General features: G+C 41.6%; 1 protein-coding gene across 2 annotated transcripts in view; it reads left to right on the top strand.

The window, feature by feature from the left end:
• Positions 1-25,022, top strand: part of TMPRSS2 (transmembrane serine protease 2) — a 33,449-nt gene extending 8,427 nt beyond the window's left edge. Inside the window, exons 1-15 of one of the 2 annotated variants that reach the window (XM_015882901.2) lie at positions 6,512-6,606; positions 12,093-12,255; positions 13,420-13,490; positions 14,073-14,274; positions 14,606-14,689; positions 16,071-16,190; positions 17,130-17,259; positions 18,349-18,459; positions 19,125-19,168; positions 19,857-20,031; positions 21,825-22,000; positions 22,677-22,772; positions 23,699-23,841; positions 24,642-24,794; positions 24,974-25,022. In XM_015882901.2, coding sequence (XP_015738387.1) covers positions 13,476-13,490; positions 14,073-14,274; positions 14,606-14,689; positions 16,071-16,190; positions 17,130-17,259; positions 18,349-18,459; positions 19,125-19,168; positions 19,857-20,031; positions 21,825-22,000; positions 22,677-22,772; positions 23,699-23,841; positions 24,642-24,794; positions 24,974-24,985 — 1,461 coding nt within the window. In that variant the 5' untranslated portion in view covers positions 6,512-6,606; positions 12,093-12,255; positions 13,420-13,475 and the 3' untranslated portion in view covers positions 24,986-25,022. Of the gene's footprint in view, positions 1-6,511; positions 6,607-12,092; positions 12,256-13,419; positions 13,491-14,072; positions 14,275-14,605; positions 14,690-16,070; positions 16,191-17,129; positions 17,260-18,348; positions 18,460-19,124; positions 19,169-19,856; positions 20,032-21,824; positions 22,001-22,676; positions 22,773-23,698; positions 23,842-24,641; positions 24,795-24,973 lie in introns of those variants that run through there. The other variant, XM_015882911.2, reaches the window with a different exon arrangement.
• The last annotated feature ends 1,500 nt before the right edge of the window (positions 25,023-26,522 follow it).

Below are 26,522 nucleotides of genomic sequence, written 5' to 3'. Positions count from 1 at the left end.
GAATCTAGTAATAGGATCACAGAACAGGTGAAGTTGGAAGGGATCTGCAAGGACCATCAAGTCCAACTCCTGGCTTCTCGCAGGAATAAGTCTGTTTCATGGTACCTATACCCTGAACTGTATTAAGAAAAGCAGCAGTGAAGATGCCAGTCCTAACTGGTATTTGTTTGTTTTCTGTTTTATGAGTACCATTGCTGTTACCACAGAATTTTTTGGGAAAAGTCTATCACCAGCAAAAACCTGTATTATCCAGCCCCTACTCCTGTCAAATGATGAGTTCAAATTACCTTCTGAAAATTATTTACTGGGAGGTTGTAGGGCTGTAGAACAGTTTGAGGACATATATACATCCAACCAATGGCAGAGAAAACGTGCTTTCAGCTAGCCACTTCTAACTTTATACACAAATTTCATGCATTTCTATGTGGTTGAGATTTAATTCAAAATGTGTTATAAAACTAGTAAGACAAAGTTTGTTAAACAAGTAGTTAAATTAGAGTAGAAATTTCCCATTCAAAAACTTGCATGCTTGATGCTGAAGCATTGGCAATTAAGTAAAGGTAGAGTTAAAGCATTAATCTTCCACCTCTCAGAGAAAAGTAGCAATGCCACAGTTCTCGTTATTCACCAGAAAGATCTGCTTCCTCATGCCATCTTCTTAACTAAAGATAAGAAATATTTTAGCATTGTTTTATTTTTATTGGTGCCTTTAAACACAAGCTTTTTTTTTTTTTTTTTTTTTTTTTTTTTTTTTTTTTTTCCTGCACAGACAGCAGACAGATAGTTCTTTCTTTAGGAGTTAATGCAACAGCTGAACCAGAGTAAACCAGTGGAGAGAGTCAAACCTAAACTAAGCATGAAAAAGGAAGGTGAAGAAATGTAAAGATATTTTAGACATAAAAGAGGAAAATATAGCACATGGTAAGTCTGTTGGTTGTGTTCTACTACAGGTCAGTATTTTGATACTGAGATGTGGAATACCAGGAACTGACTCAGAATATTTCAGAAATCACATTTTTTCCTCCATTCCAAAATATATGATGCTGCAAACAGCACTTCTCTGAGCTACTTTAATTTAAAAAACAACGACAACAAAACAGAACTGCAAAATGCTGTAGGAAGTCTTTCTTCACAAACATTAAGGTATCATGTGAAACACATGGGCAAACTGTCCACCTGCTTCCATGGAAAACAAAACTTACTGAATGTCAAGGAATGGCAAACCCCTCTCACCACGAGTGTTTTTTCGGATTTGCACCAACACAAACTTCAGTCTTCCATTTGCATATGTAAACATCCATTCCTTATTATTGAATCATAAAATTACCCAGTTTGGAAAAGACCTTGAAGATCATCAAGTCCAACTGCAGCTTAACCAGTAACCTAACTCTAAAAACCCTATGCTAAATCATATCCCTGAGTACCTCATCCAAACGGCTCTTAAACACAACCAGGGATGGCAATTCAAGCACCTCCCTGGGAAGTCTATTCCAGTACCTAACTACCCTCTCTGTAAAGATGTTTTTCCTAATTGCAATTAAATATTCTTTTCCTGAGATAACTGTTGTCTTGCTGAAGAATACTGTCACTTGCTTACAGCGTGCTGGACTCAGTGAAGTGTATCAGTATTTTGTTTGTGACCAATCCATGACTTACAGTTTTCTGACTTCGTCTACCCAGTTTATTGTGGAATTAAAACAATGTTCAATTGTTGATAAAAATCAAGTACTTATACCTGATGCGGGAACAGACCATAAAGGCTTGCCAAGCTGCAAGCAAGCAAAGGACGTTTCATTTTTACCCTTTTGTAACTGCCTAACCCACAAGTTTCTGAGCACTTTTGCAAATATTTGGTTCAACGTGAAAATGGCAGTAGTGCTCCTGATAATGTTTACTTTTAATCCCCTTTTCCAGAGCAGGAAATGGAAGCAGATAGAAACAAGTCAGCCAAAGTTCTGCAGCAAATCTAGAGCTGCATTAGGATTGAAAGTGAAGAAAACCCTAACTCTTTCTTATTCAGACACACAAAAGGCAATTCTTTTTGGATGGGATTTATCTCTGCTTATCTCACGCAGGTATTCAGAAAATTCACCTGATCTAGTTCCTTCCTTTTTTCTCTTCTGAACAGAATTGTTATGAAAGAAATGAAAATCAGTGGGACAGTAGTCTCCCTGGATCTTTAAAATGGAAGTGATTTGTTGATTTATGATATCATGAGGAACACTCAGTGTTTTCAAAACAAAACATAATTAAACAAACCATAATTAGATGTTCAGGTCAGAAAATCTCTTAAATGAATATTAATCTTGTCTAAGGTTACATTTGGATTCAAAACATCACTTTTGGTTTCTAACTGGACAAAATAAAACAAAGCAAAACAAATGTTGTTGTTTCTTTTATCTCCCCATCAGTGTCTTTCTGTATATATCAGCAAAACTAATAGAGCTGATTCTAATTCCTACCAAAACATGGTTCTGCCACTCATTTAAAACTAACTGTGTAAGATTGGAGTCACTTTCCTTTTTCCAATTCCCATTCAATGAAATATTTTTAAATGCAATTCAAGATGTATTTGCGTAATTTTTTCATATTAAAACAGTGAGATTGGTCTGCATTGAAACTCACATTCACTGATGCATCCTTCAGGCAAAAGTTGTGTCTGATGGTACAAAAGTAACGATTAACCTGGTTTAACTGGCTGAGTAATTTGGATTTATGGCTGCTTGTGCTATAGGTGAAGCACAAAGCTAACAATCAGATCAATGAAAAAAGGTCCCAAGAATTGGAAAAAAATCATACAATACATTACAGTTGTTGTTTAGTTTCTGTGCCAGTGTGCCCATGGAGACTATTTCAATGCAAGACAGCAAGTCAAGTTTGTAAGTCAAATTCTGTTTTGTGGAGGAAAATGCAGCTGCTTTTACATTCTACACCTGGAAAAATCCAACAAAGAGCAGTATTTGATTTTTTTATTCTCTTCTGTTTTGTGGTTATAGACAAGGAACACATTGAAATGCCATGCACCTTAAGGCAAGTCAAGGTTACTTATTATCCCTGACGGTTTCTTCCCTCTGGGAATAAGCAAAAAATTTTTAATCCTGAGACTTTCTTTGTCTTGGGAGGAAGCAGAGTTAGAAGAAAAAAAGAAAGAAAGATTCAAGAAGAGGTAATTTTCTGTTTCTCCATCTATGCGGGGCTTGAAACTCCAGAAAAATTCTGTGAAAAGCTGGGAAAGAAGTGAGAATGTTCCTAGGGCCACACCTTTCTAATCTATAGTGCAAGCTGCTCTCTCCCACTCCCAGATAACAGTAATTGGTTTCAGTCCATGTGGATTCTCCGTGCCTTCAGTTAATATGCTAATGAAAGAATACCCCTTGTTTCATGTGATTTTTGGAGATGTCTGCTCATTTAGTTTGGTTTTCAAATAGACTTAAAGCAGAGAAGTGCATGTGTATTTTTGTTAGCAGCAGCAGATGTAAATGTATTTTCAAAGTCAAAATATGTTTATTTTAAGCTTACTTATTAAATGACTAATAAAGTTTCTAAGTTAGAAGAGGTCACTGATGTAGTTTTGTGGATGAATGTGTAACTGTAGCACCTCTTGGGAAGTGCTGAACAGAGCTCTTTCACCTGGTGTTGAAAAAGAAATACAAGTAGGGCATAATGAGATCCCCGGTGCTTAAAGCTGGGACAGGAGGACGAATCACAGAATTACAGAAACATTAACATTGCAGAAGACCTCTAAAGTCACCTAGTCCAGCCAGCAGCCCATCACCACAATGCCCACTAATCTCAGTGTGGCTCTTGAAAACCTCAGGGACAGTGACTCCATCACCTCCCTGGGCAGGCAGCCTGTGCCACTGCCTCACCTCTCTTTATGAGAAGAAAATTTTCCTCATTTGCAGCCTGAACCTCCCCTGTTACAACATGAGGCCATTCCCTCTCGTCCTATCGCTGTTACCTGGTAGAAGAGGCCAATCCCTACGTCACCACAGTCACCTTTCATGTGGCTGTAGAGAGCAGTAAAGTCTCCCCTGAGCCTCCTCTTCTCCAGACTGAACAATCCCAGTTCCCTCAGCCACCCCCCACAAGGCCTGTGCTCCAGATCCCTCACCAGCTTTAAGTTTGTGTCGTAATTGATGGGGTTCCTTGAGAATGGAAAATGCAAAATCTGAGTATTATATGCTGAATATTAACAGAGTAGGAAATGAGCTATGATGATGAAGCACTGTAGGAACAATAAAAGTTATGGTTAATGGCCTTAAACAGTAAAGTAGAAGGAGAAGCCAAGGAATGTTGACGTTTTCATGTGGAAAGATATGCAGTGGGCGGTGATGCCAGACACTTCAGGGGTTCAGTTTCTTCACACACTGAGTTACAGATCCTTAACACAAGTGTGTAGATGCATTAGCTTCTTTCCCTGTAAAAACTAAAGCAAGCACCCTCCCCTTCCCCACACATGCATAAGTGCAGAAGAGGAAGTTGTCCACTGAATACTTAAACTATTAAGTGTGAAAAAGATGTTTGGGTAAGAGTGGAGGCAAGCAGTGTCACGCTGGGTAATGCTGGGCAAGGGAAGGCCCCTCCGCAGGCATGCATGCACCAGCCCTGAAGGACCAGCCCAGCCCTGGCTTGTGATACATTAATAAAATGAACACTTGGCATCCAGCTCTGCAAAAGTCAGCTTACATAATTAAAAGATATTAATATGGACATATACACAAATGTGCAGCAGAAGGGGCCATGAGCTGGTCCTCAGCTGAAAAGGACAAGCTGAGCAGACCCTGCAACTTCTGGTGCCAGGAGGAGGGAGGCAATGTCCACTTCCCACCTCTGCTGCTCTGTGTGAGTGTCCCTTTGACCTTTTTAGCAAACTGAGTTAAGCTTGCAGAATATTAACCCGATTTCAACAACAACCAAAAAAAAAAAAAAAAAAAAAAAAAAAAAAAGAAAAAAAATTAAATAGCTTTTACTATCATCATTAACATCATCCCTTCCATGAGCCACAAATCAACCTTCCCTCCAGACTGAAGCAAGAGAGAATTGGGGTAAAGAGTGCACTTTTCCCTGGCCAGTTCTGCCATCCCTCTGTCTTCCCTCCGAGAAGAAAAGGTGCTAACAGCATTAATCAGCAGGTTGCTGGCAGGGGCCCAGGCCTTCCAGTCTGTAACCAAGCAGAGTGCTGCTCATTGTAATGGGGCCCCACTGAATCCCCGCCATGGCAGCCCTGCTGGTATTGTGTGCAGTTACAAAGCCCCATGGCTCCCTTTCTGAGGCTTCTTCCCAGCAATGCACACTTGGCTGTTCCCTGCTACTCTGTCCTGCTGCTTAGTTGATATAATCCTCTAGAAGTGGACGCCATCAATTCATGGAGGAACCCGCATTTATGTTTTACATTTCCCTTTCTCCATACCTGCAGCCACTGTGCAGTGTATTTGGACAAATCCAAAGGGAGATCATAGATTCACAGAATGGTTTGGGTTGGAAGGAAGCACAAAGCCCACCCACCCCAACCTCAGCCATGGGTAGGGCTGCCCCCCACCAGCTCCGGCTGCCCAGGGCCCCATCCAACCTGGCCTTGAGCGCCTGCAGGGATGGGGCACCACAGCTTCTCTGGGCAGCTGTGCCAGCGCCTCATTGCCCTCTGGGGAAGATTTTCCCTGACACTTAATCTAAATCTAAATCTTCCCCTTTTATTTTAAAGCTATTCCCCCTTGTTCTACCACAAAACTAAAGTTCTCCTAAGATCTGAGGGCCATTTGTAGAGTTACTGTAGATTAAAGACAAGAATGTGCCCACTATGACAGTTTAGAAGACACTGTTCTTTACTGAGATATCAGAAGGTATGTCTGTCTTGAATAAATATATATAGCTGGAAAAACACTGAAGGTATCATCCTGGCTTCTTGCTCCACCTGATGTCATTCCTTGATAGGCATCTGAAAACATACATACAACCCTAACATTTCTCATGCCTGACTTTGGTCCGCTCCCTTCTCTGTAGTCTCTCTACAGAGATGCTGACACAGCATAGAGCTACGCTGGAGGTAATCTGGATGCATTGTTGTATGTTCTTCATTTTCCTATGGACTTTCCTAGTCATGCTCTGAGGTCTTTGGACATAAGTGATCTTTTATTTCATGATTGAGCTGTTTTGGCAGAAATAACCCAACTTATTTGTAGATCTGCTTCAAAGGAGAGTAACCCCGAGCCGCCAGAGTAATGTGACTACTGAGACTACAGGCATCTTTAAAAGCACCCTTTTATTATGTTGCTATTAAAAAGGAAAAAGGAAATTATTTCTCCAGCCCCAGCATGATAGGAGCACTCGTTATCACCTCCCTTCAGGGAAGGGCCGATAGCTCTCATTGCTCTCTTCCCCGCGGCGCGTTTGCTTTGCATAAGGACAAGGAAGGAGAAGGAGGAGGAAGAGGGGACGGGAAAAAGGCTGGGGGCCCGCTGCCTGGCCGGAGGAGGGGGTGGACAGGTGCCCTCAGGTGGATTCGTTGCCCGGCCCCTTTCAGCCGCTCCCCCGCCTCCTGGCTCCTCCCCGACCCTCCGCTACTGCCGGTCCGCTGTGCCGCGTTTGCTCTTCGTTGCGCTCCAGGTAAGCACGGCGCTCCAGGTAAGCACGGCGCTCCCCGTTCGCGGAGCTGTACGGCTGGGGGGGGGCTTCAGCCGGGGCTTGGCTTTTGGGGTGCGGAATGCCCCGGCGTGACATCCCCGTTGTGCCGGGGCTTCGCCGGACCGGGATGGGCCGGAGCCGGGGTGAGGGGCAGCGATGTCTTCCAAGGAAGGATATGCCGCAAGGCGAGATAAGGCGGCTGTTCCGAGGTGTCGGAGCGTATTGTCGCTCCTATGCAGGATGAACCAAAGCAGCGTCAAGTTCCGGGACCTCTTGGTTGTGTTGTTGCTCTGTGGTTTCTTTCAAAAGTGCCAGTTTCTGGCTACTGGTGTCATAGTTCATCTGGTCAACTTTTGGATGGTTGTCTGTTGGTTGAGTGCCTTCCTGCGGGAATCATATAATATTTTTAGATGTTAGGCAGAAATTCTTTCCCAGAGGGTGGTGGGGTGCTGGCACAGCTGCCCATAGAAGCTGTGGTGCCCCATCCCTGAAGGTGCTTACGGCCAAGTTGGATGGGGCCCTGGTCAGCCTGAGCTGGTGGGGGGCAGCCCTGCTCATGGCAGGGGTTGGGGTGGGTGGGCTTTGAGGCCCCTTCCAACCCAAACCATTCAGTGATTTTGTATCACTGAGGCTTCCAGGCCAGAGCTTGGAGTGCTGCGCTCACCCCCCTGCACACTCCTTCCTGCGGTCCCATTGAAGCTCACACCTCCCTACACCTCAGGTTTCACCACGGGTTTGCAGGGCTGAGTGTGGGTCGGTGAACTTGACAGACTGCTCTCACACTGAGCCCTTGTCCTAGGTGTCCCCGTTTGCCCTGAGTAAAGTTACACTCATGCCTTCAGCGCATTACAAAGAGCCAGAGGAAGCTGCTTCGCCTACTGGGACTAGGTTGTGTCAAGTGAGGCAGCAGAATGCGAGCAGGGAGACAGGCACTGTTTGGGGCATTGGTCAATGAAATGGACAAAGTTTAGGTGCTGCTACTCAGCTGTAGCTGTGCTGCTGCATCAGTGCTTGTCCCATGTTGTGGGCACATGCATCCTTAAAACAGTCTTTGGCAATGAGGGCCTCAGTGTGGTGAATCCAACCCCCTGGCAGGAGCTGCCTTTTCTTCCTCTGACGGTAACAGAGCACTGGAACAGGCTGCCTGGAGAGCCAGTGGAGTCTCCTTCTCTGGAGATATTCAAGACTTGTCTGGACACTTTCCTGTGCAACCTACTGCAGGGAACCTCCTTTAGCAGGGGTTTGGACTCAGTGCTCTCCAGAAAGTCTCTTCCAGCCTATACAGTTCTTTCTTCTGCTACAGACCCCTTGGTTCACAGCTTCTCAGGAGCCGAGTCCACAGATGGAAAGCTGCTGACCAGGACAAACACCTGTCAGTTTTGTTAGTGTTGCTACTTTTCATTTATTTTTCTGCAGCATGACTATGTCTGCAAGCTCATTCGTTTGCAACTTGGATACAGCAAACAAGTGTTTTTGCAAGTTTCCCCAGCCCTGAACTCCCAGCAAAGTCTCATTGCTGCAGACTGAGATGTGCATTGTGCTATCAGAAGTTGAGGTTGTTTGTTCCTCTATGGAGGAAAGTGGGCAGAATCACAGGATGTCAGGGATTGGAAGGAACTTCAAAAGATCATCTAATCCAATCCCCTACCAGAATGGGAGCACCTTGATTGGACCACACAGGAATGCATACAGGTGGCTTTTGAATGTCTCCAGAGAAGGAAACCCCCACAGGCTATCTGGGCAGCCCATAGTACTGGGGAAAAATGCATCCAAATGCCAGGCAGACAGTTGCTGCATCCGTTAGCAGAGAAGTGATTTGTGTGTGTGAGGTTCTGGGTGCTGTGGGTAATAATCTCAGCTACTGCTAATAACTGACCAAACTCCACCACCCCAGCAAATCTGGTTGTTTAGACTCTTCCCGTCTTTTGTTTTGGAAACAGCTTTTTCATAGAATCAAGGACTCACAAGCTTTGAAAGGACCTATAAGATCATGTAGTCCAACCATCCTCCCTTTACCATACCTGCAGAAAACCCCTGAACCATATCTCCTAGCTCCCTTTTTATAGGGTTATAACTCTTCTGTCACTCAGTTAGACAACACCTTTTCTGCTTCTTTTCCCACCCCACCATTCCTGACTTTTATTTTTTTATTTCCTATATATAACCATCTATGTGTTTGTAATAGGCAGTTTCATGATAACACTTTTTCAGGGCATTGCTCACAGTATGAGTGCTGCATCCCATAACTGCTTAGAATGAGGCTGCTATGCTCTGAGCTGTATCTTGTATGAGTGAAATGAATCTCAGTTTTCTGACCTTGGGAATACTGTTGTACTGGGGACTTTATTTTAGTTCCTGGTAGTGCTTATCAAGAAGTACTGTTTTTAAACACCTGTTGATAAGCAGTTCTATGGTTTAATGATATTTTTAGGAGCTAATCTGGAATAGCTCCAAAATTATTTCTTAAGAAACATAGGAATGTCGAGGTTCAATTGTGGCAAAGAGACTTTCATGTAAATATTTGCATGGTCTCACATAGTTCTGCGCTGGGCCATAGTATCACTGAACACCTTGTGTTGGAAGGGACCCACAAGGATCACTGAGTCTCTCTGGTCTCCACTCAGCACCACTCAAAATCTGACCTTATGTCTGAGTGTGGTGTCTGGATGACTCTGTTTCTTTTTTTCCTGTCCAGGAAGCAAAGGTAGAAACTGCACAGTGTGTAGAAAGATCTTGTAAGTAAACTTAGAATTGTCCTTCTCTGCTTGTGTTTTCCCTACCCCTTACTGTTACTGTTGGCTTGCTGGATCCACTGAAACTTCTTGGATGACGTAAAGTGGTTGGTTATAAACATATAACAGTATGCCTCATTTGTAACATTGTCAATAAAAGGCATAACATGTTGACTTGTTCAAGTTAAGGTTGAGCTTTGCGCTGGGATTACTCCATTGCCACCTTAATGGGTACACTGTATTTCTTTATCTGGATAATGAGGACGAGTGTTTATTGCTTATGACTTGGTATCAGTGTTAGTCACTGCTTTATATGGATCATTTGGATGCTGTCATGCTTCCTTCTCTTAAAAGATAATCTTTCCTCTATGCGTTGCGTTTTTGTTTTTCTTCTCCCTTTTTCTTTGTTTGCATGCATTTGCTCTAATGCATGTATAGCTATCAAGAATGAGTTCTTGATTTTGTTGCTTGATTTTTGTTTGTTTTTCAGTTGGTGGTACCTGTGGTAGAGCTAGGCAAACATTTCTTGTTCAGAAAATGGCATTAAATATGCAGTTAAATAACACAGAAGTGTAGGTGATGTACTGTTGCCAATATATCTCTGGCTTTGGCGGCTGATTTTTCTGGATTTGACATTTGGACTAGATGAGATCTTAGAGGTCTTATCCTACCTTAATGATTCTATTGTTCATGGAGTTGTATTAGGGTGCTTTAAGGTGTCATTCCATGCTGTCAACATACTTGTCCAAGCATGGAAACAATTTATAGCTATCTCTTTATGAAAGCTTGCAGAAACTAAGTTGGTTGACGGTGTTTGTTGAGCACTGCACCTCTGGAGCATGGTGCTGCTCCTAATTAACAGTTAGAACATGATGTGCAATAAGGAAACAACATTTTCAGTTATTGCGAGAAAAACCTATCAAATAGTAACTTTGTTTTATATATGTGGAGTTGATTTGAATAAATTCACTGAAAAACTTTTCTAAAAAAGTAATGGATTGAATTTGTCTTGGGTGAATCTAATCTTTTCAATTTTTCTTCCATCCTGACATCTTTTATTAGAAAAAAACCCCAATATATGTGTATTTCAACCCTACTGGCCCATGACAGAAATATAATGATAATGCTCCTAAGGCATATGTGAAAAGAGACTGTGATATTTTGAGTAATAGCTGCCTGCTGTGAGACAGTGTGCTTCAGTGTATTCATCAGTATGCTATGTCAATGATGGTTGTACATTTTGTATGTATTATTGTCTATTATTAGAAATTATAGCATTTTTTTCTGTACTTTCAGAGTTCTGAAGGAAAAGCTAGCTTGGTTTTTGGAACTTCTGTGATACAGGTGTCTAAATGCTCATTCTGTACAATGTTGTAACAAACTGAGCTGTACTTTTCCCAAAGTTGGAAGGTGTTGCATGGAAAGTTGACCTGCAAGGCTCTGCCTCAGTGGACCCTGCCTGTTGTTCAAGGCTTTGCTCCTCTGTGCCCTGTCTCTTGTTCTTTCAAGCTGCTGCAGAGATGAGCTCCATCTCTGTTTGCTTTCATAAGAACCCCAGTACACTTGAACTCCCCCATCCTTTCTCACCTTGAAGGACTTCTGAGGTTTCTTCAAAGGTACCCAGTAATTATAGCTTGTCGCATGTTTGGAGCAGTGTCCAGAAGGGTAAGGGAAAGATAGTTCTGTATTCTGACTAAACTTTGCATCATCAGCACAGGTTTATAACACTTCTTATGTGGAATGTATTTAAATATCATGTGTAAGGCTAAAGTAGTGTGTCCAGTTTTGGGCCCCTCACTGCAAGAAAGACATCAAGGCCCTGGAACGTGTTCAGAGGAGGGCAAAAAGCTGGTGAGGGGTCTGGAGCACAGGCCTTATGAGGAGAGGCTGAAAGAGCCGGGAATGTCCAGCCTGGAGAAGAGGAGACTCAAGGGAGACCTTATAGCTCTCTATAACTTCCTGAAGGGAGATTGTAGTGAGCTGGGTGAACGGTTGGACTGGATGATCTTTTAGGTCTTTTCCAACCTTGGTGATTCTATGGTTCTACTGGACTGAGATAACACGCCCATCCCTTCTAGCTTTGTCATTGTTGGGACAGGGACTATCTGACAGGTCAGTTTGTTCTTCCATGGCCCAGCTTCCTTATCTGTGAATCTATTGCAGTACCTTTGGTTATTTGTAAAATATGCTGAAGTACCTCAGCGATCCATGTTTAAGACTAGATTGTGTAGTTATGTGTAGTTATTTAATGTTACCCACTGGCTTGGGTTTTTTTTTTTTTTGGCTTTGAAATGTGCACAGTATAATAGGAGTCCAGTGGTTTCACTTTAATCCCTTTTCAACATCCTGGAAAATAATTTTAAGGAAATATTTATATGGCAATGTCTCATCTTGCCTATGTTCAGTACTGCTATAATCAAAATGCTGTTAATAATCTGTTGCATGGGAAACAGATTCACAAGAACTGAGCTGGGAGTGGTAGTTGTAGTCGAGATAAGAAAAAAATATCCCTGTTGCTTAGTTATTAAAAAAACAGCACAAAAAGAGTGAGGAATCCTTTCACCTGCCAATTGGCAAAAGAATTTCAAATTGTTCTGCAGAAAATATTTGGAGGTGGTTTTTTGTTCTTTGTTTTTAAATTGTGATTCTTGTTGTCTTGCCTCAAAATCACATAATATTCTCTGCTGTCTGTTCTCACTAAACTTCTGTACCTTTTTTCCCCCTCTCCTTTTCCAGACAACAAGGAACAGCAATATCTTCCTGCAAAGTGTTACTTGTTTGATAAGTTTGGGCAGAACTAAGTTTACTCAACTCTGCTATGAAGAAGTGACCAAGAAAGGATGCAACATAAAACAGAAGTCATGCAGACTTAGTCACCAGTTTTGATGAGCTACTTACTGTAAGTAGGAATAAGACTTGTTTTCTCTTGTCTGCCATGCAAACAAGAATTTAACAGATTGCTATTTTATTTATTCCTTCTTTATAGTACTAATATTGGCATGCTCTTTGGTGCTAAGCTGTTCTTGAAATCCACTTCAGAGGTGTTTATGGTTCGGTTCTGAGTGAGGTGATGATCTAGGTACAGGCTTTAAAAGAATTTCTTGCCTCAGGCTGACTTATGCTGTGTCTTTATGCAACTGCTGTCTGCAGCAGTGACCTTCAACCTGGGCCGTGATTCTGTGCCCATGCAGAGCACTTGCTCTGGAAAGCTGAAGCGATATATTGCTGAGCATGTGACTGAGCCACTTTATCTGCTTTTCCTCATGTACAGTAACATTATGAGAAGTCTCTGTAGATCTAATCATTTATTAAAATGATTACTTCTGGTGGTGTGTAACCGCATGTGTTAGAAATATGGCAGCAAACATTGTTGCATGTCTTGTGTATCTGATAATTGTTGGTTTTACCTAGCGTTAATGTTTAACTTTAAAATGAACTGCTATATGCTTGAAACACTGGCTGCAGCTCTAACATTTGCATTGGTTTGGCTTGTTGTGTTTCCCTGCTATGTTTCTTTCCCCGTTTTTGGTGTGGTGGCCACAGCACACAGCCAACACAGAAGAATGAAAATGGTGTGGCTTGCAGGGCTACCGGATGTAGCGTTGTTAAACAAGACAATTGCATTTGTTTTTCCTGATGCTTTGTTTGCATTCTTGTTTCCGTGTCTTGAGTTTTGGTGATACATGAGTAAGTGCTGAGAGAGGCAGGAGGAGCAGCTGGGTGCTGGCAGCGGGTGGAGGCTGCCAGGCTGCTGGACACTGCCACTCCTGTAGCAGGAGTGGGCGCCATTGCCATCCCCTGGGCTTGCATGGTTCTTCTGTGAATGAATGATTGGCACTGTGTGATCCCCTGGGTTGTATTGAGAGGCTATTGAGATCCAGTTTCAGGCTGTACCTTCATTTACACTCCCTCTCAAAAGACTTCCGTGTTTTTTCCCCCCAGTTTGGCATTTTTCTAAAGAATTAACTGATGAGAGATATGGACAAAACTTTTTGGTTGTCATCATTTCCATCTTGATCACTTCTCTCTTTTTTTTTTCCTTTTTTTTTTTTTTTTTTAATAGGTTCAGTCTTTACGTCCAAACACTTGAATTGTTTCAGTACTGCTGACAAAGGAAAGATGACCTCTACTGTAGTAAGTGAACAAAATATTTATTTCTGGAATCTCTTGCAAGATAAAAATATTGCAGCCTGTTGTAGGCTGGGGTGTTTTGGAAATAGCTCAGGTGTGCCTTGCATTGTCATGGAACAAAATGGCAAGTAAGCCTTTTTCCTAAATCTGGACAACTGAGTACATACAGGCTGTTAGTCGTAAGCGTTTCTTTTGATGACGGTATCGCCTGAACCTTGCTGCTTATTTGTACTGATGTTCCATCAAAATGACTAGTGAAGCTACCTGGTAGGCTGGGTTTAAGAATCCTTTTTAGGTTGAATTATTTTGGATCAGAAAACTGATCTTTTAATATGCCTTCATGGCTCATTCTGTTGCTATTTTTATTATGCAGAATGAGGTATCAGGTATATGCTGTAAATCTTTCTCCATGTAAATTGGTATGGTAGACTCTTGCTTTAGCAGAATTACCTAGTAGAGTAGAGTTCTACACAAAGGTGGCATCGCAAATTAACTTTGTTCTAATTGCAGTCTTGCTTCTTNTTTTTTTTTTTTCTTTTTCTTTTTTTTTTTTTTCCTTTCTTTCCTCATAACATTATCATTTAGAATCCACCACCGTACTATGAAAATCATGGCTTCCATGCAGAAAACTACTATTCTGCCAGGCCACAAGTAGGTGCTAACCCATATCCACAGTACTTTTCTACAAATGTTCCATCAGTGCCAACCTATATCCCAAGAGTTTCAACCCATCAGTCAAGCATTCCAGTAGCACCTTCATCCAGTTCATCCAGGACGTGTTCATCAAGTAAGATTTGTTGTCATTTCTTACAACATTAGACTTAATGTCTTCCAGAGTGAGATAAGAAATAAAGGTAGTCTTTCCACCTTTCCTGTATTGAGGGAATCTCTGAGGGCTGCCTCCTCTCTATGAATGAGGAAGTGACGGCTGGCTGGGGTGCTGTTGTAACAGGAGCCTGAACAATATGGAGGAAAGATGGTGCAATAGAGAAAAGTTTTGATGAGCAAACATCACCAGTTTTTAAATTCAGTGAAATGTACATAGTACTTGTGACCATGCTGGAAATTACCTTATTTGTGAACCTAATTTCTCATTTTTATCTGTACTTTCATTTCAGGTATAAAAAAAGTCATAATAATTATATTATCCATTTTAGTAGTCATTGGTTGTGCAATTGCTGCTTTCTTCATCTGGTACTTTGGTAAGCATTATTCTTTTTGATGTTGTTTTGGAAGAAAGGACATAGTAAACTTCTGAAGTTAGAAGTATGGATTCTTGTCTTTCATTTTACGCTGAATTAAGGGCAAGAAAGTCTTTGTTACCTGTTTCATAAGAGATAAACAAATGCGGCTTTTTAAAAAAAAAGTGACTTAATTGTGAGGCGTTTGTTTTTTAATAGTGCTTCTATTGCTTTCTTTTCATTTTGTCAAGTTAATACATATTTGACATCAAGTGTCATCAGCTTTTTGACTCCTCTGGAGCAGCTGGCTTCTCTGGAAAGCTAAAGTCTGTCTGGGGAAAGCTGAGGCAGTACAACTCTACCTTGTAGTACCTTTACTAAAGAGCAGCTTGACATCTTACAAGGGTTTGTGTTTTGGTGGATAGCTGGCATGTGACTGGACAACTGGTCCTAAACTACATTTAATTTGGGAAGTTACTACTATATATCAACAGTGAAATGAAGCTGTATTCTTCCCTTGAAGCTAAATCAAGTTAGAATTTAGAAAGGTGATGAAGTAAATTCATATGCCTTCACTGCCAGAGTTAAGGTAAATGATCAAGACATATTTGACTTCAGTAAGACGGGACTGTACTTAAAGATGAACTAATTCACATAGGTTTATTTGCTTTTGTGAGGCTTTTGATTTGTGATAAAGTTGTGTGAGCCCAGTCTAAGTAACCACCATAAGCTGGAACACAGGTGACATGTTGAACTTGGACGTCATCTTCAACCGGAATGACTGAGCTCTGAAGCTGGGCTACAGCAGTTATGTTCGGCTTAGCCAAGTCTATGTTGTGATAACTTAATTTCCCTTTCAATTGGATAATTTTTCAAAGAAAATTAAAGAACCGTTTACTATGTTGTTGGGAGCCTCTCTGTTCTGTATGGGAAAGGAAAGGAAAACAGAAGGTAGTTCATTTAAAATTATTAGGAAGTCACTTTGTGTTCTTAGGCTTTTTAAAATTTATTTTTTACTCACTCTGATTTATACAGGGTGAATGTAGTCTTCTTTTAAGCAGGACTGAAAACAACAAGGTGTGATTAATTTCTTCTGTCTTCTCTGCTTTGTTGGTGTGAAGTTGACTACTTTTAGAAATATTAGTAGAGCTTGTTTATTTGGGGGAGTTAATGCACAAAATTCAGTCAACTGCATCAATGAGTTAATCTGACAAGTGCTGTGAAGGACAGAGCAATAAATCTTTGTTTGTGTTAGGCAAGGTTTCCTCCCAGCTCTGAGTTTAAGAGTTTGCTGGTACTTTGCTCTATCAAACTGACATGCTCCTGAAGGTGAGAGCTGGCAGTGATTGCTTGAGGCTAAGCTGATGTTCAGTCTGATGACTTTGCTGCTCTCCCCTTGCAGTTGAGAATCGTTGTCTTGGATCCTTAATAGAGTGTGGATCTTCAGGAGTGTGCATTTCTCCCTCACAGTGGTGTGATGGAGTGTCTGACTGCCCAAATGGGGAGGATGAAAACCGTTGTGGTGAGTACTGGCAGTCAAGGCAGGGGACCTCCAGCCATCAGCAAGAGTTCTTGAGCAAAATCCCTCATCAAAAGCTTTCCGAGTTACCATAGGGCCAGATTAGACTCAGCTGTATCTCCAAAATGGATTGGGATGTTTGAATACGTCAAATCCTATATCTGGATCTTCAGTCAGTTTGCAGTTGATTGAAAAGCTGAAGCAAAATGATCTCAACTCAGAGTTGAGTTTGCTTGAGTTTTAATATTTAAAAGCTGTGACATTTAAAAGGTGTGACATTTTGATGCTAGCACCTGTGTTGTGCTAGTTTCTGAACTCTTGTATATGCTTCACACAGTGTTAGCAGTTACTAGCATGTATTCTAACAGCTTTTCTTCTCCATTTAGTTGAATAATGAGTTTTTGGAGAAGCTTGTTCAGTCTGCTCTTTTACTTGAACTATTTTGCATTAAATTCTTTTGCAGATAAATACACAATGGGACATAGAAGATTGCTTCTTTTTACCTTTTTGCACTACAGAGCTTGTCTGAAGAAATTTGGCATATTAAGATATAACATAAATAGATTATATGAGATAATATTTTATTTACATGTAATACATGGTTGTGTAGGCAAAAGATGAAAAATTGAGTATTGCAATCTTCTGTAGTGTTAGAATATGAAAGTTTTGAGAATAAAATCTGAAATGAGGAATGCTGTATGGCAGAACTTTCTCTTAAAATTTCTAGCACTTTTAAATTACCTTACACAAAGGAACAAAATCTTTTTAATATTTCTGTCTACTTGATATTTACTCACAATTTGAATAGATGGCATGATTAAATTAGCACCAGTTTGTACATACAAATGCTATGGGTGGCAAAAGCTTTAAATGGAGCAGTAACATAGCATGTGTGGTGTTCTTATGTTTTGGGGATTTGTTCTTTTCTTCCTTTTCTGGCAGTTAGACTTTATGGACCAAACTTCATCCTTGAAGTTTATTCACCCATCAGCCAAACCTGGTACCCTGTTTGTCAGGATGACTGGACTGATGATTTTGGAAAGATCGCATGTCAAGACATGGGCTACAATGTGTAAGTCTGACCTTCGTCAGTCTTTGCAAATACGTGGAAAGCTTAATATTTCCATCCTGAAGTTTTTAAGAACAAAAAACTGTTAGGGATCTAGCTTGGGTGAACCCAAGTGGATCTAGCTTAACAATGATGGGTGCTGCAGAATCAAAATGAAAGGTTGCTCTGACAGGTGTGGTGTGTGTCTACCATGCATGCAGTAGTTACTCTGTGGCATCACTTGTATGTAAACATTCACTCATAGTAATCCTCCAACACTTGCTTCATGGTACCAGATTGTTATGGTTGCCCAGTAATGTCCAGTCTGGCTAAATTTGTCATTAGTATTACATGGAAAGCCTTGATCTCCTCAGGACACAAATTACAAATGCTTGCGTGGAAGATCAGTGCAAATGTTGATGGCAAGAATGCTGTCCATGTTCTCCATGCATAACGCTGTAGCCTGAATTCTGCAGATGGAATACTTTATGTTGCCTGCCTCTGATGTGGTTGGCAAATGCTGTCTTCCAGTGTGCACATAATGCAGGCAATTAATTGCCCAGGCAGATCTGGCATGTGCACAGGTTGCCTGCAGCAGTCAGATTAATTCTGAACCAGCAACGACTGAAGTAGTTCCCAGACAGTAAGTCAACCCAGCAGCAAAGTTGTAGGGCTGTTCCTCAGCTGGGAAGCCCTGCAGAACAGCAGCATATAGCAGCCCTGCAGCTGTCCCATAGAAATGTGGCTGCTAGAATTTACTAGACTTGAATTTCGTTTTGTATGTAGTGATGCAAAGGCATCTCTTCATCATGCCCCGTTTCATGAGACTGAAGATTGGTACAGTGTATATGTACCAGATAAAAATGTTATTTTAATCTACTAAAAATATTATTTTAATCTACTGTCTAATGGGAAACTGAACTTGAAAGATTTATTTAAGAGTCAGATTCTGGCACTGGTACTGCACCATTGGGTTTTTTCTGTGCTTCATACAGAAAGAAATTAATATTTTAGAATTGCTCATGTCAGAAGCTGTGGCTTGGCACAATTTATTGTCATTTGTTTGAAAACCAAAACTGCTGGTTTTCTTAGTACAGTCTTTCTGTTTTACAGAGATACGTATTACTATAGTCAAGGAGTAGCAGCTGAAGCCACCTATAAAAGCTTTATGAAGCTAAACACGAGTGCGGGGAATACAGACTTGTACAAAAGGCTGCAAAGCAGGTATTGTTGCTTAATACAAATTAATTTCTTTTTATTAGGTGTCTTTTTAGCTGTTGTAGGAGATGTAGCCTAACAATAAAAGGAAAGAGACTTTGTTTTCAGTCTGCTTGCAGCAGCTGCTCTTCTCTGTATTTAAAAACACAGCTGTCACTTCTCCATCTTTCCACTCTTCTTTATTAAGTGTAGATGCTCTATCCTGTTTCTCTCTGCTTTGGAAGGTTGACATGTCAGAACTGCTTTAAACAAGTCAGAAACCTCTTATTCCCAAGCCTGTAGATTGCTTTACCTGAAAAGTTAATGTGTTGCTCCCTTGTTGTTCAAGTTCTTCTGTGACCATTTCATAAATCAACTCAACTTTCTCTTATGCTGTTCTTTATCTTGCTCCTCAATAGGCTTACAAGCCTTTTGTGCTGCCTGGCTGTACTGTGGTCTGCGGTCTTCCACGTGACAGTTTTGGTGAATGCAAGAAACGGTGAAGGCCAGATGGGTATTGTTAGGGTAGCTGGAGAGAGTGAAGAAAGGAGGGAAGCCTCAGCAGGAAGATGAGCATGAATGAAGGCAGGGCATGTAGCTGGAATGGGTAGGAAGCAACGGGCGGGATGAGCCCACCATCTGCTTTGCTGGGTGTCCTAAAGCCTGTTTGCTCTTTCCTATTTCTATTGCAGTGATTACTGTGCATCAGGAAATGTGGTTTCTCTGCGCTGCATAGGTAAGTGTATGTTTCTCAGACTTTTACTTGTTGATGCTTTGAAGCACTCTATCCATAAATCCTTTTGAATCTGCATGAATGGAAACCGCAATTAAATCCTGTACCCACGTATCAGACTTCAAGGAGCAGAATGGAAGAGGAGACAAGGGGGGATGTTATGTCCCTAGCTCTGTCTTTACTGTTACATGTTTCTTTAAATAGCTTACTTCATGGTGAGGTCTGCAGTCCTTGCTATGCAGTGTAGAGGGAAGGCTTTAGTGCACTGTCTGAAACATGGCCATCAGGTGGTCATCACTGTTCCTCACCATAGTGAGGTTACCCCTGGGTGTTGCCTATCCTGTTGCACAGTAGTGTGTGTCTGTGCAGCTCACCAAAGACACTCAAAAGGCCAGCATTCAGGGTTGTGAAAACCACTCTCTAACAGTTAACTTCTGAAGTGATGAACTGTGCACCACCAATGAGGGAGGGCAACATGAAGGCTTCCTGTGCTGCAGGAGCCATGGTCCACCCTGTCCCCATGAGTCTGAGCACCACAGAGCAATGGCTGGGCTGTGGCATCAACCCACAACAGTACGGCAGATGTGGTCCATGCTCACTTTCTATGGAGCTATAGTAAAGCCTGGGGTGAAGAAACTGCCCTTGAGACCAATTCTCTCTGATGCATGTCTGTGTATGTCTGACTCCTCAGAGTGCGGCCTGCCCACTAAAAGCACAGCCGTCATGAGCAGGATTGTGGGTGGCAGCACGGCGGCACTGGGGCAGTGGCCGTGGCAGGTGAGCCTCCATGTGCAGGACACACACGTCTGTGGAGGCTCCATCATCACCCGTGAGTGGCTGGTGACAGCAGCCCACTGTGTGGAGGGGTGAGTGCCTTTATTTCGTCATGTCTTTATGCCACAGGGTAGTAAAGTCTAAGCCGGTATTAATCATAGATGTATGTATAGCCATCCAGGGAACACTTTGTGTAGGCATCAGCGAGAAGGAAAGCTGGTATTTTGTTAATTTTTAACTTGAAAGCAGAAATTTTAAAGGCAGCTGAGTGTATTTGTGCTTAAAGGCAGCCGCTTTTATTGGAGGGAAAACCCAGTAAGCAAAGACATTTTAACGGCTGGTTGAATCACAGTTTGAGGCTCAGCCAAGGGAAAATAACCTTGTCCTTAACCTTGAGAAAGGAATGTTAGCATTTAGTTCTATGTGAAGATCTTATCCCTCCTCTGTTTTCTAGTGTGTGCTCCAGACTATGCGAAAGTTTTAGGAGTGGTGACCAAGGTGTAGCTGGGTTTTAAGATTCAGATTAAATTTGGTTTTTGCAAAGTGGTTGTCAGTTCCAAGGGAGTTTTAACGTGTGTGGAGAGTTCTCTACAGAGCAAGTGGAAATTGTTCTGGAGCACAGAGGCTACTTAAATTCCATCTAGTGAGTATGCCTCATGTTAAAAACCCAAACAACAGAAAACAACCAAACAGCCTCCTTGCATTTTCAAGATAAAGAAATTCTTCTACTAGATTATGTTTTTGCTAATTCTGGTTTCTGCTGCCCTTCCATGCTTTGGATAGCGCATGAGTGATAACACTGACATACGAGACTTCAGAAATAACACCTTGATCCCTCAGTTGCTGAAATCAATAAAGAGGCTTCAGTGTTCCAGTCTCAGGCTATAATTTGCTGTGCTGAGTGAGCAAGGGGATAGACAGTGATACTTACTTAACTTACTTCAAATAATTTTGTATGTTTATGAAACTAGAGTCAAGCTCTCCTGAAGTTAGATGGCCTGTACTTTGTCTTTCAGGGAAAAAACAAAAAAACAACCTTGTGGTCAGTTTTTGTTTTTGATTTTATTAGCTCTCTTTTATATTATTTGTCTATTTCACTGTTTTTTATTTGTAAGGGACACAAGTATCTGAGCAATGATTTTCCCCAGGTTTTTTGGACATGTTAATACATTTGCATTACAGTAAAAATCATGCTGCTGAAGTTGACTGATGAAGTGAGGCTAGCCAAAAATAAGGAAGGCATGAATTACTGTTTGCTTTTGCCTTCAGAAGTAGAAGCCAAATACATATATGTTATTGATCACGAATAGTTAAGACAGTTCTTTGAAGGTTGAGTACTGTACCTAGTTCTGGGCTCCCCAGTACAAAAAAGGCAGGGTTCTCCTGGAGAGCGTTCAGTGATGGGCTACAAAGATGATAAAGGACCTGGAGAATCTTCCCTATAAGGAAAGCCTGAGTTAACTGGGCCTGTTCAGCCTTGAGAAAAGGCAACTCAGAGGGGATCTGATTAATGTTTATAAGTATCTTAAGTGTGGGAGTCAAGGAGACATGGCCAACTTCTTTTCAGCAGTCTGTGGGGACAGGACAAGGGGAAATGGCCATAAACTGGAGCACAGATAGTTCCACACCAATATGCAAAGGAACTTCTTCACAGTAAGGGTGATGGAGCACTGTAAGAGGCTTCCCAGGGAGGGTGTGGATATTCAAGACCCGCCTGGATGCCTACCTGTACAGTCTGAGGTAGGGGGCCTGCTTTGCAGGGGGCTGGATTTGATGATTTCTGGATGTCCCTTCCAGCCTCTACAATTCTGTGATTCTGTGGTTCTGTAAGCTGAGTTTCTCTACCAGCAAAGCAAACCTTCTAACAATTGTTTATTTTCCATAGACAATTTTCTGACCACTACATCTGGACCGTTTATGCTGGGATTCTGAACCAGAACGAGATGCACTCAAGGCCTGGATACAGAGTGCAAAAAATAATTTCCCATCCAAATTATGATACAGATTCTAAAGACAATGACGTTGCCCTTATGAAGTTAGATACACCGCTGACTTTTACTGGTATGTATCCTGCTCTTAAAAGCAGTCATGCTTCTTTGTAAGCAAGCCATAGAAACTGGAATATAAAACATTACTTAAAGTACTTCATACATATAGGTTCTGAGTGTGTGTAGGTGCTATACTTACAAGTCCTGTATTTCAGTGCATCAGCTTAAACCTACTAGAGGTAATCTGGAGGGACTCTTCTGCTGCTGAGTGTAGGGAGGTTGACTGCTTGCTAGAATGTTTGTCTGAAATCTTTTATTTCACCTTTCTTGTATACAAACATTGAATCCTACTTGCATTAATGATTATTTTCAGCAGGGTTTTGCAAACAGGATGAAGCTAGTTGTTGGAAGAGTTTCTTCTTTGTCGTTCTTTACTGTCACAGGTGCTGGTGTTAACTGTAGTAGGTAGCCAGGTTGCCAGCTGAATCAAGCTAGACACACTAACTCTGAGCCTTCCTCACTTAGAGGTCAGAATGCAGTAGTAGCCCTCTAGGAAGGAGAATTGCTTAGCTTTTCACAGCTGCCTGCATTGCACAGCATTGCTTATCTGCAAAGAGGGTAAAGTACGGAGAAAAAAGCACAGTATGCATTTAAAACAAATGCTGGTCATGCTAAGTAATGTTGTATCCACTTGTTTTGCATTATGCCTGGACATCTGGGGTTAGACTGTCACTGTGTTTGCTTTGTAGATAATGTACGGCCAGTTTGTCTGCCTAACCCAGGAATGATGTTCCACCCTAATCAGCAGTGCTGGATATCTGGGTGGGGAGCAGAGGTCCAAGGAGGTAAGCATGGCTCTGACATGTCTGGGTCTTTTACACAGGCCAGTCCTCTTCAGCCTAGATAGATTTGTAGAAATTGAGAATGAGAAAGGAGACAAGTTTTATGTCTGTATCAGAAAGCTGAGAGGAGGTGGTTCTGGGTAGCCTGGAGGAAAGAAGGCTCTGGGGAGACCCGAGAGCAGCCTTTCAGTATTTAAAGGGGGGATATAAGAAAGAAGGGGACAGGCTCTTCAGCAGGGTCTGTTGTGATAGGACAAGGGGAAATGGTTTCAGACTAAAAGAGGGGAGATTTAGATTGGATATAAGGAAGACATTTTTTACAATCAGGGTGGCGAGGCACTGGCGCAGGTTGCCCAGAGAGGTGGTGGATGCCTCATCCCTTAAGACATTCAAACTCAGGCTGGATGGGGCTCTGAGCAACCTGATGTAGCTGTACATATTCCTGGTCATTGAATGGGGGTTGCACTAGGTGACCTTTAAGGGTCCCTTCCATCTCAAACGATTCTATGATTACATGAAGGTTGTGATCTGGTGTAGGTTTGGGGCTGCTGAATTTGGGATTTGCTGCCCCCTATTGCTGGAACGCGAAACTGAGGAGAACTTTTTCATTCATTGCTTTACTCAGGTGCTTTTAATAGCACCATGGCTAATATAGTTGGCTGGGCTTGTAGTAGGCAGGTCCTTATTATCTTGTTTTACAGTACACTAACAGTAGTGCAGAGTAACTAGCCCCTAGGAAAGGAGTTCTAATGTCAGGGTACTTTCTGCATTACGGACTATGCATCTTAAGTGTCCATCCCTGAATTTCTCATAAGTTTATTTTGTCTTGAGTAGCACTAGCCACTGAAATTTGTAATAGGAATGTAATGTGATGCTTATTCTAATATTGTCTTTGTGTTTATGTGTTTCCATGCATTTTTCAATTCTAGGTAAAACAGCAAATGAGTTGAATTATGTCATGGTACCCTTAATAGAACAATCTCTGTGTAATTCTGTCTATGTCTATGATGGCATAGTCTTGCCTACAATGGTCTGTGCTGGATATTTACATGGAGGAATTGATTCTTGTCAGGTAATTATTTCTAATTAACACCTAACAGTGATCTAGTTGGTTGTTTTGTGATCTTATTAGTGGGGATTTTATCATCTGTAAATTCCAAACTGATACAACTTTTAATATGTTTCTACTTTGTATATATTATGACTAACAGTTTAGTTGGGCTTCTAGTTTATTTTGTGGCACATCCTTTAAAATGGAGAGCTTTTGTGTCATGCTCTTCATGGGGGCCAGTGCTGAGGTCTTGTTAAATATGCTGAGAGACTGAGGCAACCTTGGTATGTGCTTCAAGGATGTTTGGTTATCTCATACTTGAAAATGAACAAATGCTCTTTGTAATCACTACAATACTATAGCATTATGCATGTGAACAAGGAAGTCAGTAAAATCTGTCTTGTTTAGTGCTTTGGGCAGACTCTTTTCATCCATATGGTGAATAGTCTTCATTTAATACATTAATTGCCATAGTGTTTTGTTGTAGTTGCTCTCTTGCAAAAGCTCTTTCTTTTGAAATCTGACTCATATTCCAAAGGGAAATGGTTTTAAACTGAGACAGGGGAGGTTTAGGTTAGATATCAGGAGGATGTTTTCACACAGAGGGTGGTGACGCACTGGAACAGGTTGCCCAAGGAGACTGTGGATGCCCCATCCCTGGAGGCATTCAAGGCCAGGCTGGGCAGCCTGGTCTGGTGGTTGGCAACGCTGCGCATAGCAGGGGGGTTGGAACTGAATGACCTTTGAGGTCCTTTTTAACTCAGGCCATTCTGTGATTCACTGGTTGCCAGTCACTAACAACGCACCAATGTTTTGTGCAGGGTGACAGCGGAGGTCCTCTGGTAACAAACAAAAGCTCGGTGTGGTGGTTGGTTGGAGATACCAGCTGGGGAACTGGCTGTGCTAGTCCCAATAGGCCTGGAGTTTATGGAAATATGACGGTGTTTACAGACTGGATTTATAAAAATATGCAGGTAAAATGTTTCTATATTTCTAAATGCCCCAAGCTGTAAAACTTGTATTTAATCATTTATATGTCCCGTGACTTACCTGACAATAGCGTTATTCCATTGAGAAGCATCCAAGTAATTGATAAGATGGTCTGTCAGCACAGCTGGAGCCTTTATTTTTTGTTTGTTTGTTTTTTAAACAGGCCAACAGATGACAACGCCATTTCTCATTCAGCATTTCTGAGAACAAGAGAAAATGAAGCCATGGGTGCCTGGGATATTTATACACTTTTACACGTGATTTTTCTTTTTGAATTGTGTTTTTTTTTATTTTATTTTTTAAATTTTAATAACCTGAAGGATTGCACACCGGATTATGTGCTGGCTACAGTGACTGATTTTAGTCAGTGAGGGATTATCACAATAAGCACCTTTATTGATGGGGTGCCTGGCAGAAAGTTGTTCTGCTGACTGCTTGCTGAGATTTGTTTTTTAGCTGAGTAACTTTCACTTGGTAATCAGATGCAGGTTTAAAATGGAGATTTTAATCACAACTTCAGATTTTTGTAGCAGGATGCTGAGATGGTTTTGTAGGGTTTTAAATTAACCGTTAAGTAATGTGAACATTGAATCTTTGAGCTGCTGGTTGGCAACGTAAGTAGAAACAAATGTATTTTTGGTATATATGAAGGGAAGTTTTCATGCACTACGGTAGTAGAGGCACAGAAAAAAAAAATACAAACTGTATATTCAGGTAGTTGTAAATCCTCAGGATCATGACAGCTGTCATCCAACTCAGATTGCTCCAAGTAAGATCAGTCTGATCCTCTCGGTAATTACAAGTGCTCTTCTGCCTTAAACTGCTGTGAATCCCGAAAGGGCAGGACCTGCCGTTGCTCCCGATGTAGGTGACAGAAGAATACTCCAGAGCTGCAGCAGGAAAGAGGGAGCTGAGCATCCTGCCAGCGAGGTCCCCTGCCACGTGCATCCAGAGGATGTGATGCTGCTCCGTGGGGTGTGCTGCAGGCAGCAGACCTCTGGCTGCAATGCCTGTTTTGGGGGCTGGGTGTTCTGGATGAGGAGACACAAGCCTGTGTTTCTGCCTAACCAGATGAACTACCTCATTTATTAAATTTGGCTTTTAGTACTTAAGAGCTCTCTCGTAGGTATCTATCTGCATGATGTTTTTAGCAAAATACAATGAATAGCAGAGTGCCACTTTGACTAGGATTTGGAAAATAATTTATAATCACAGGACAAAGGATCAAAAAGCCATAACAAGTCACTTCTATTAAGAAGGATAATTTTTTTTTTTTTTAAATAAATGACTCTACTAGTCTTGTTTTCTGTTGGTACCGCAATGCAATTGCCTTGCATGGAAACACTGCACCAAATAAAAAAAATATATTTTTTTTTACAAATAATTTTCCTTTGTAGTAGTTTGTTTCAGATGCCTTGGAAGCAGCTGCTAAACTCAATGTCTGAAATGCTCCGAGAAGCTGGTTTAAGAGAAAAAGAAGCAGGACAAAAAATGCAAGAGAGTTATCCAAGGGGTTTCCTTAACTCCAGAATATCAGGTTCTTGAGTAAACCCAGGGGAAGAACTGGCTGTTAAGGGATGCTGGATGTCTTTTGGGGAGGGGGCTGCTGAAATCTCTTGGGCTTATGAGATGGAGTTAAATGAGGAAGTTTAGACTAAAAAGCAGCGGGATGAAGGAATTGCACCTTAATTTGTTATTACACTGACCAAAGC

This window comes from Coturnix japonica, chromosome 1, assembly GCF_001577835.2.
Source record: "Coturnix japonica isolate 7356 chromosome 1, Coturnix japonica 2.1, whole genome shotgun sequence".
NCBI lineage: Eukaryota > Metazoa > Chordata > Aves > Galliformes > Phasianidae > Coturnix > Coturnix japonica.
This window is presented reverse-complemented; position numbering and strand designations above follow the sequence as displayed.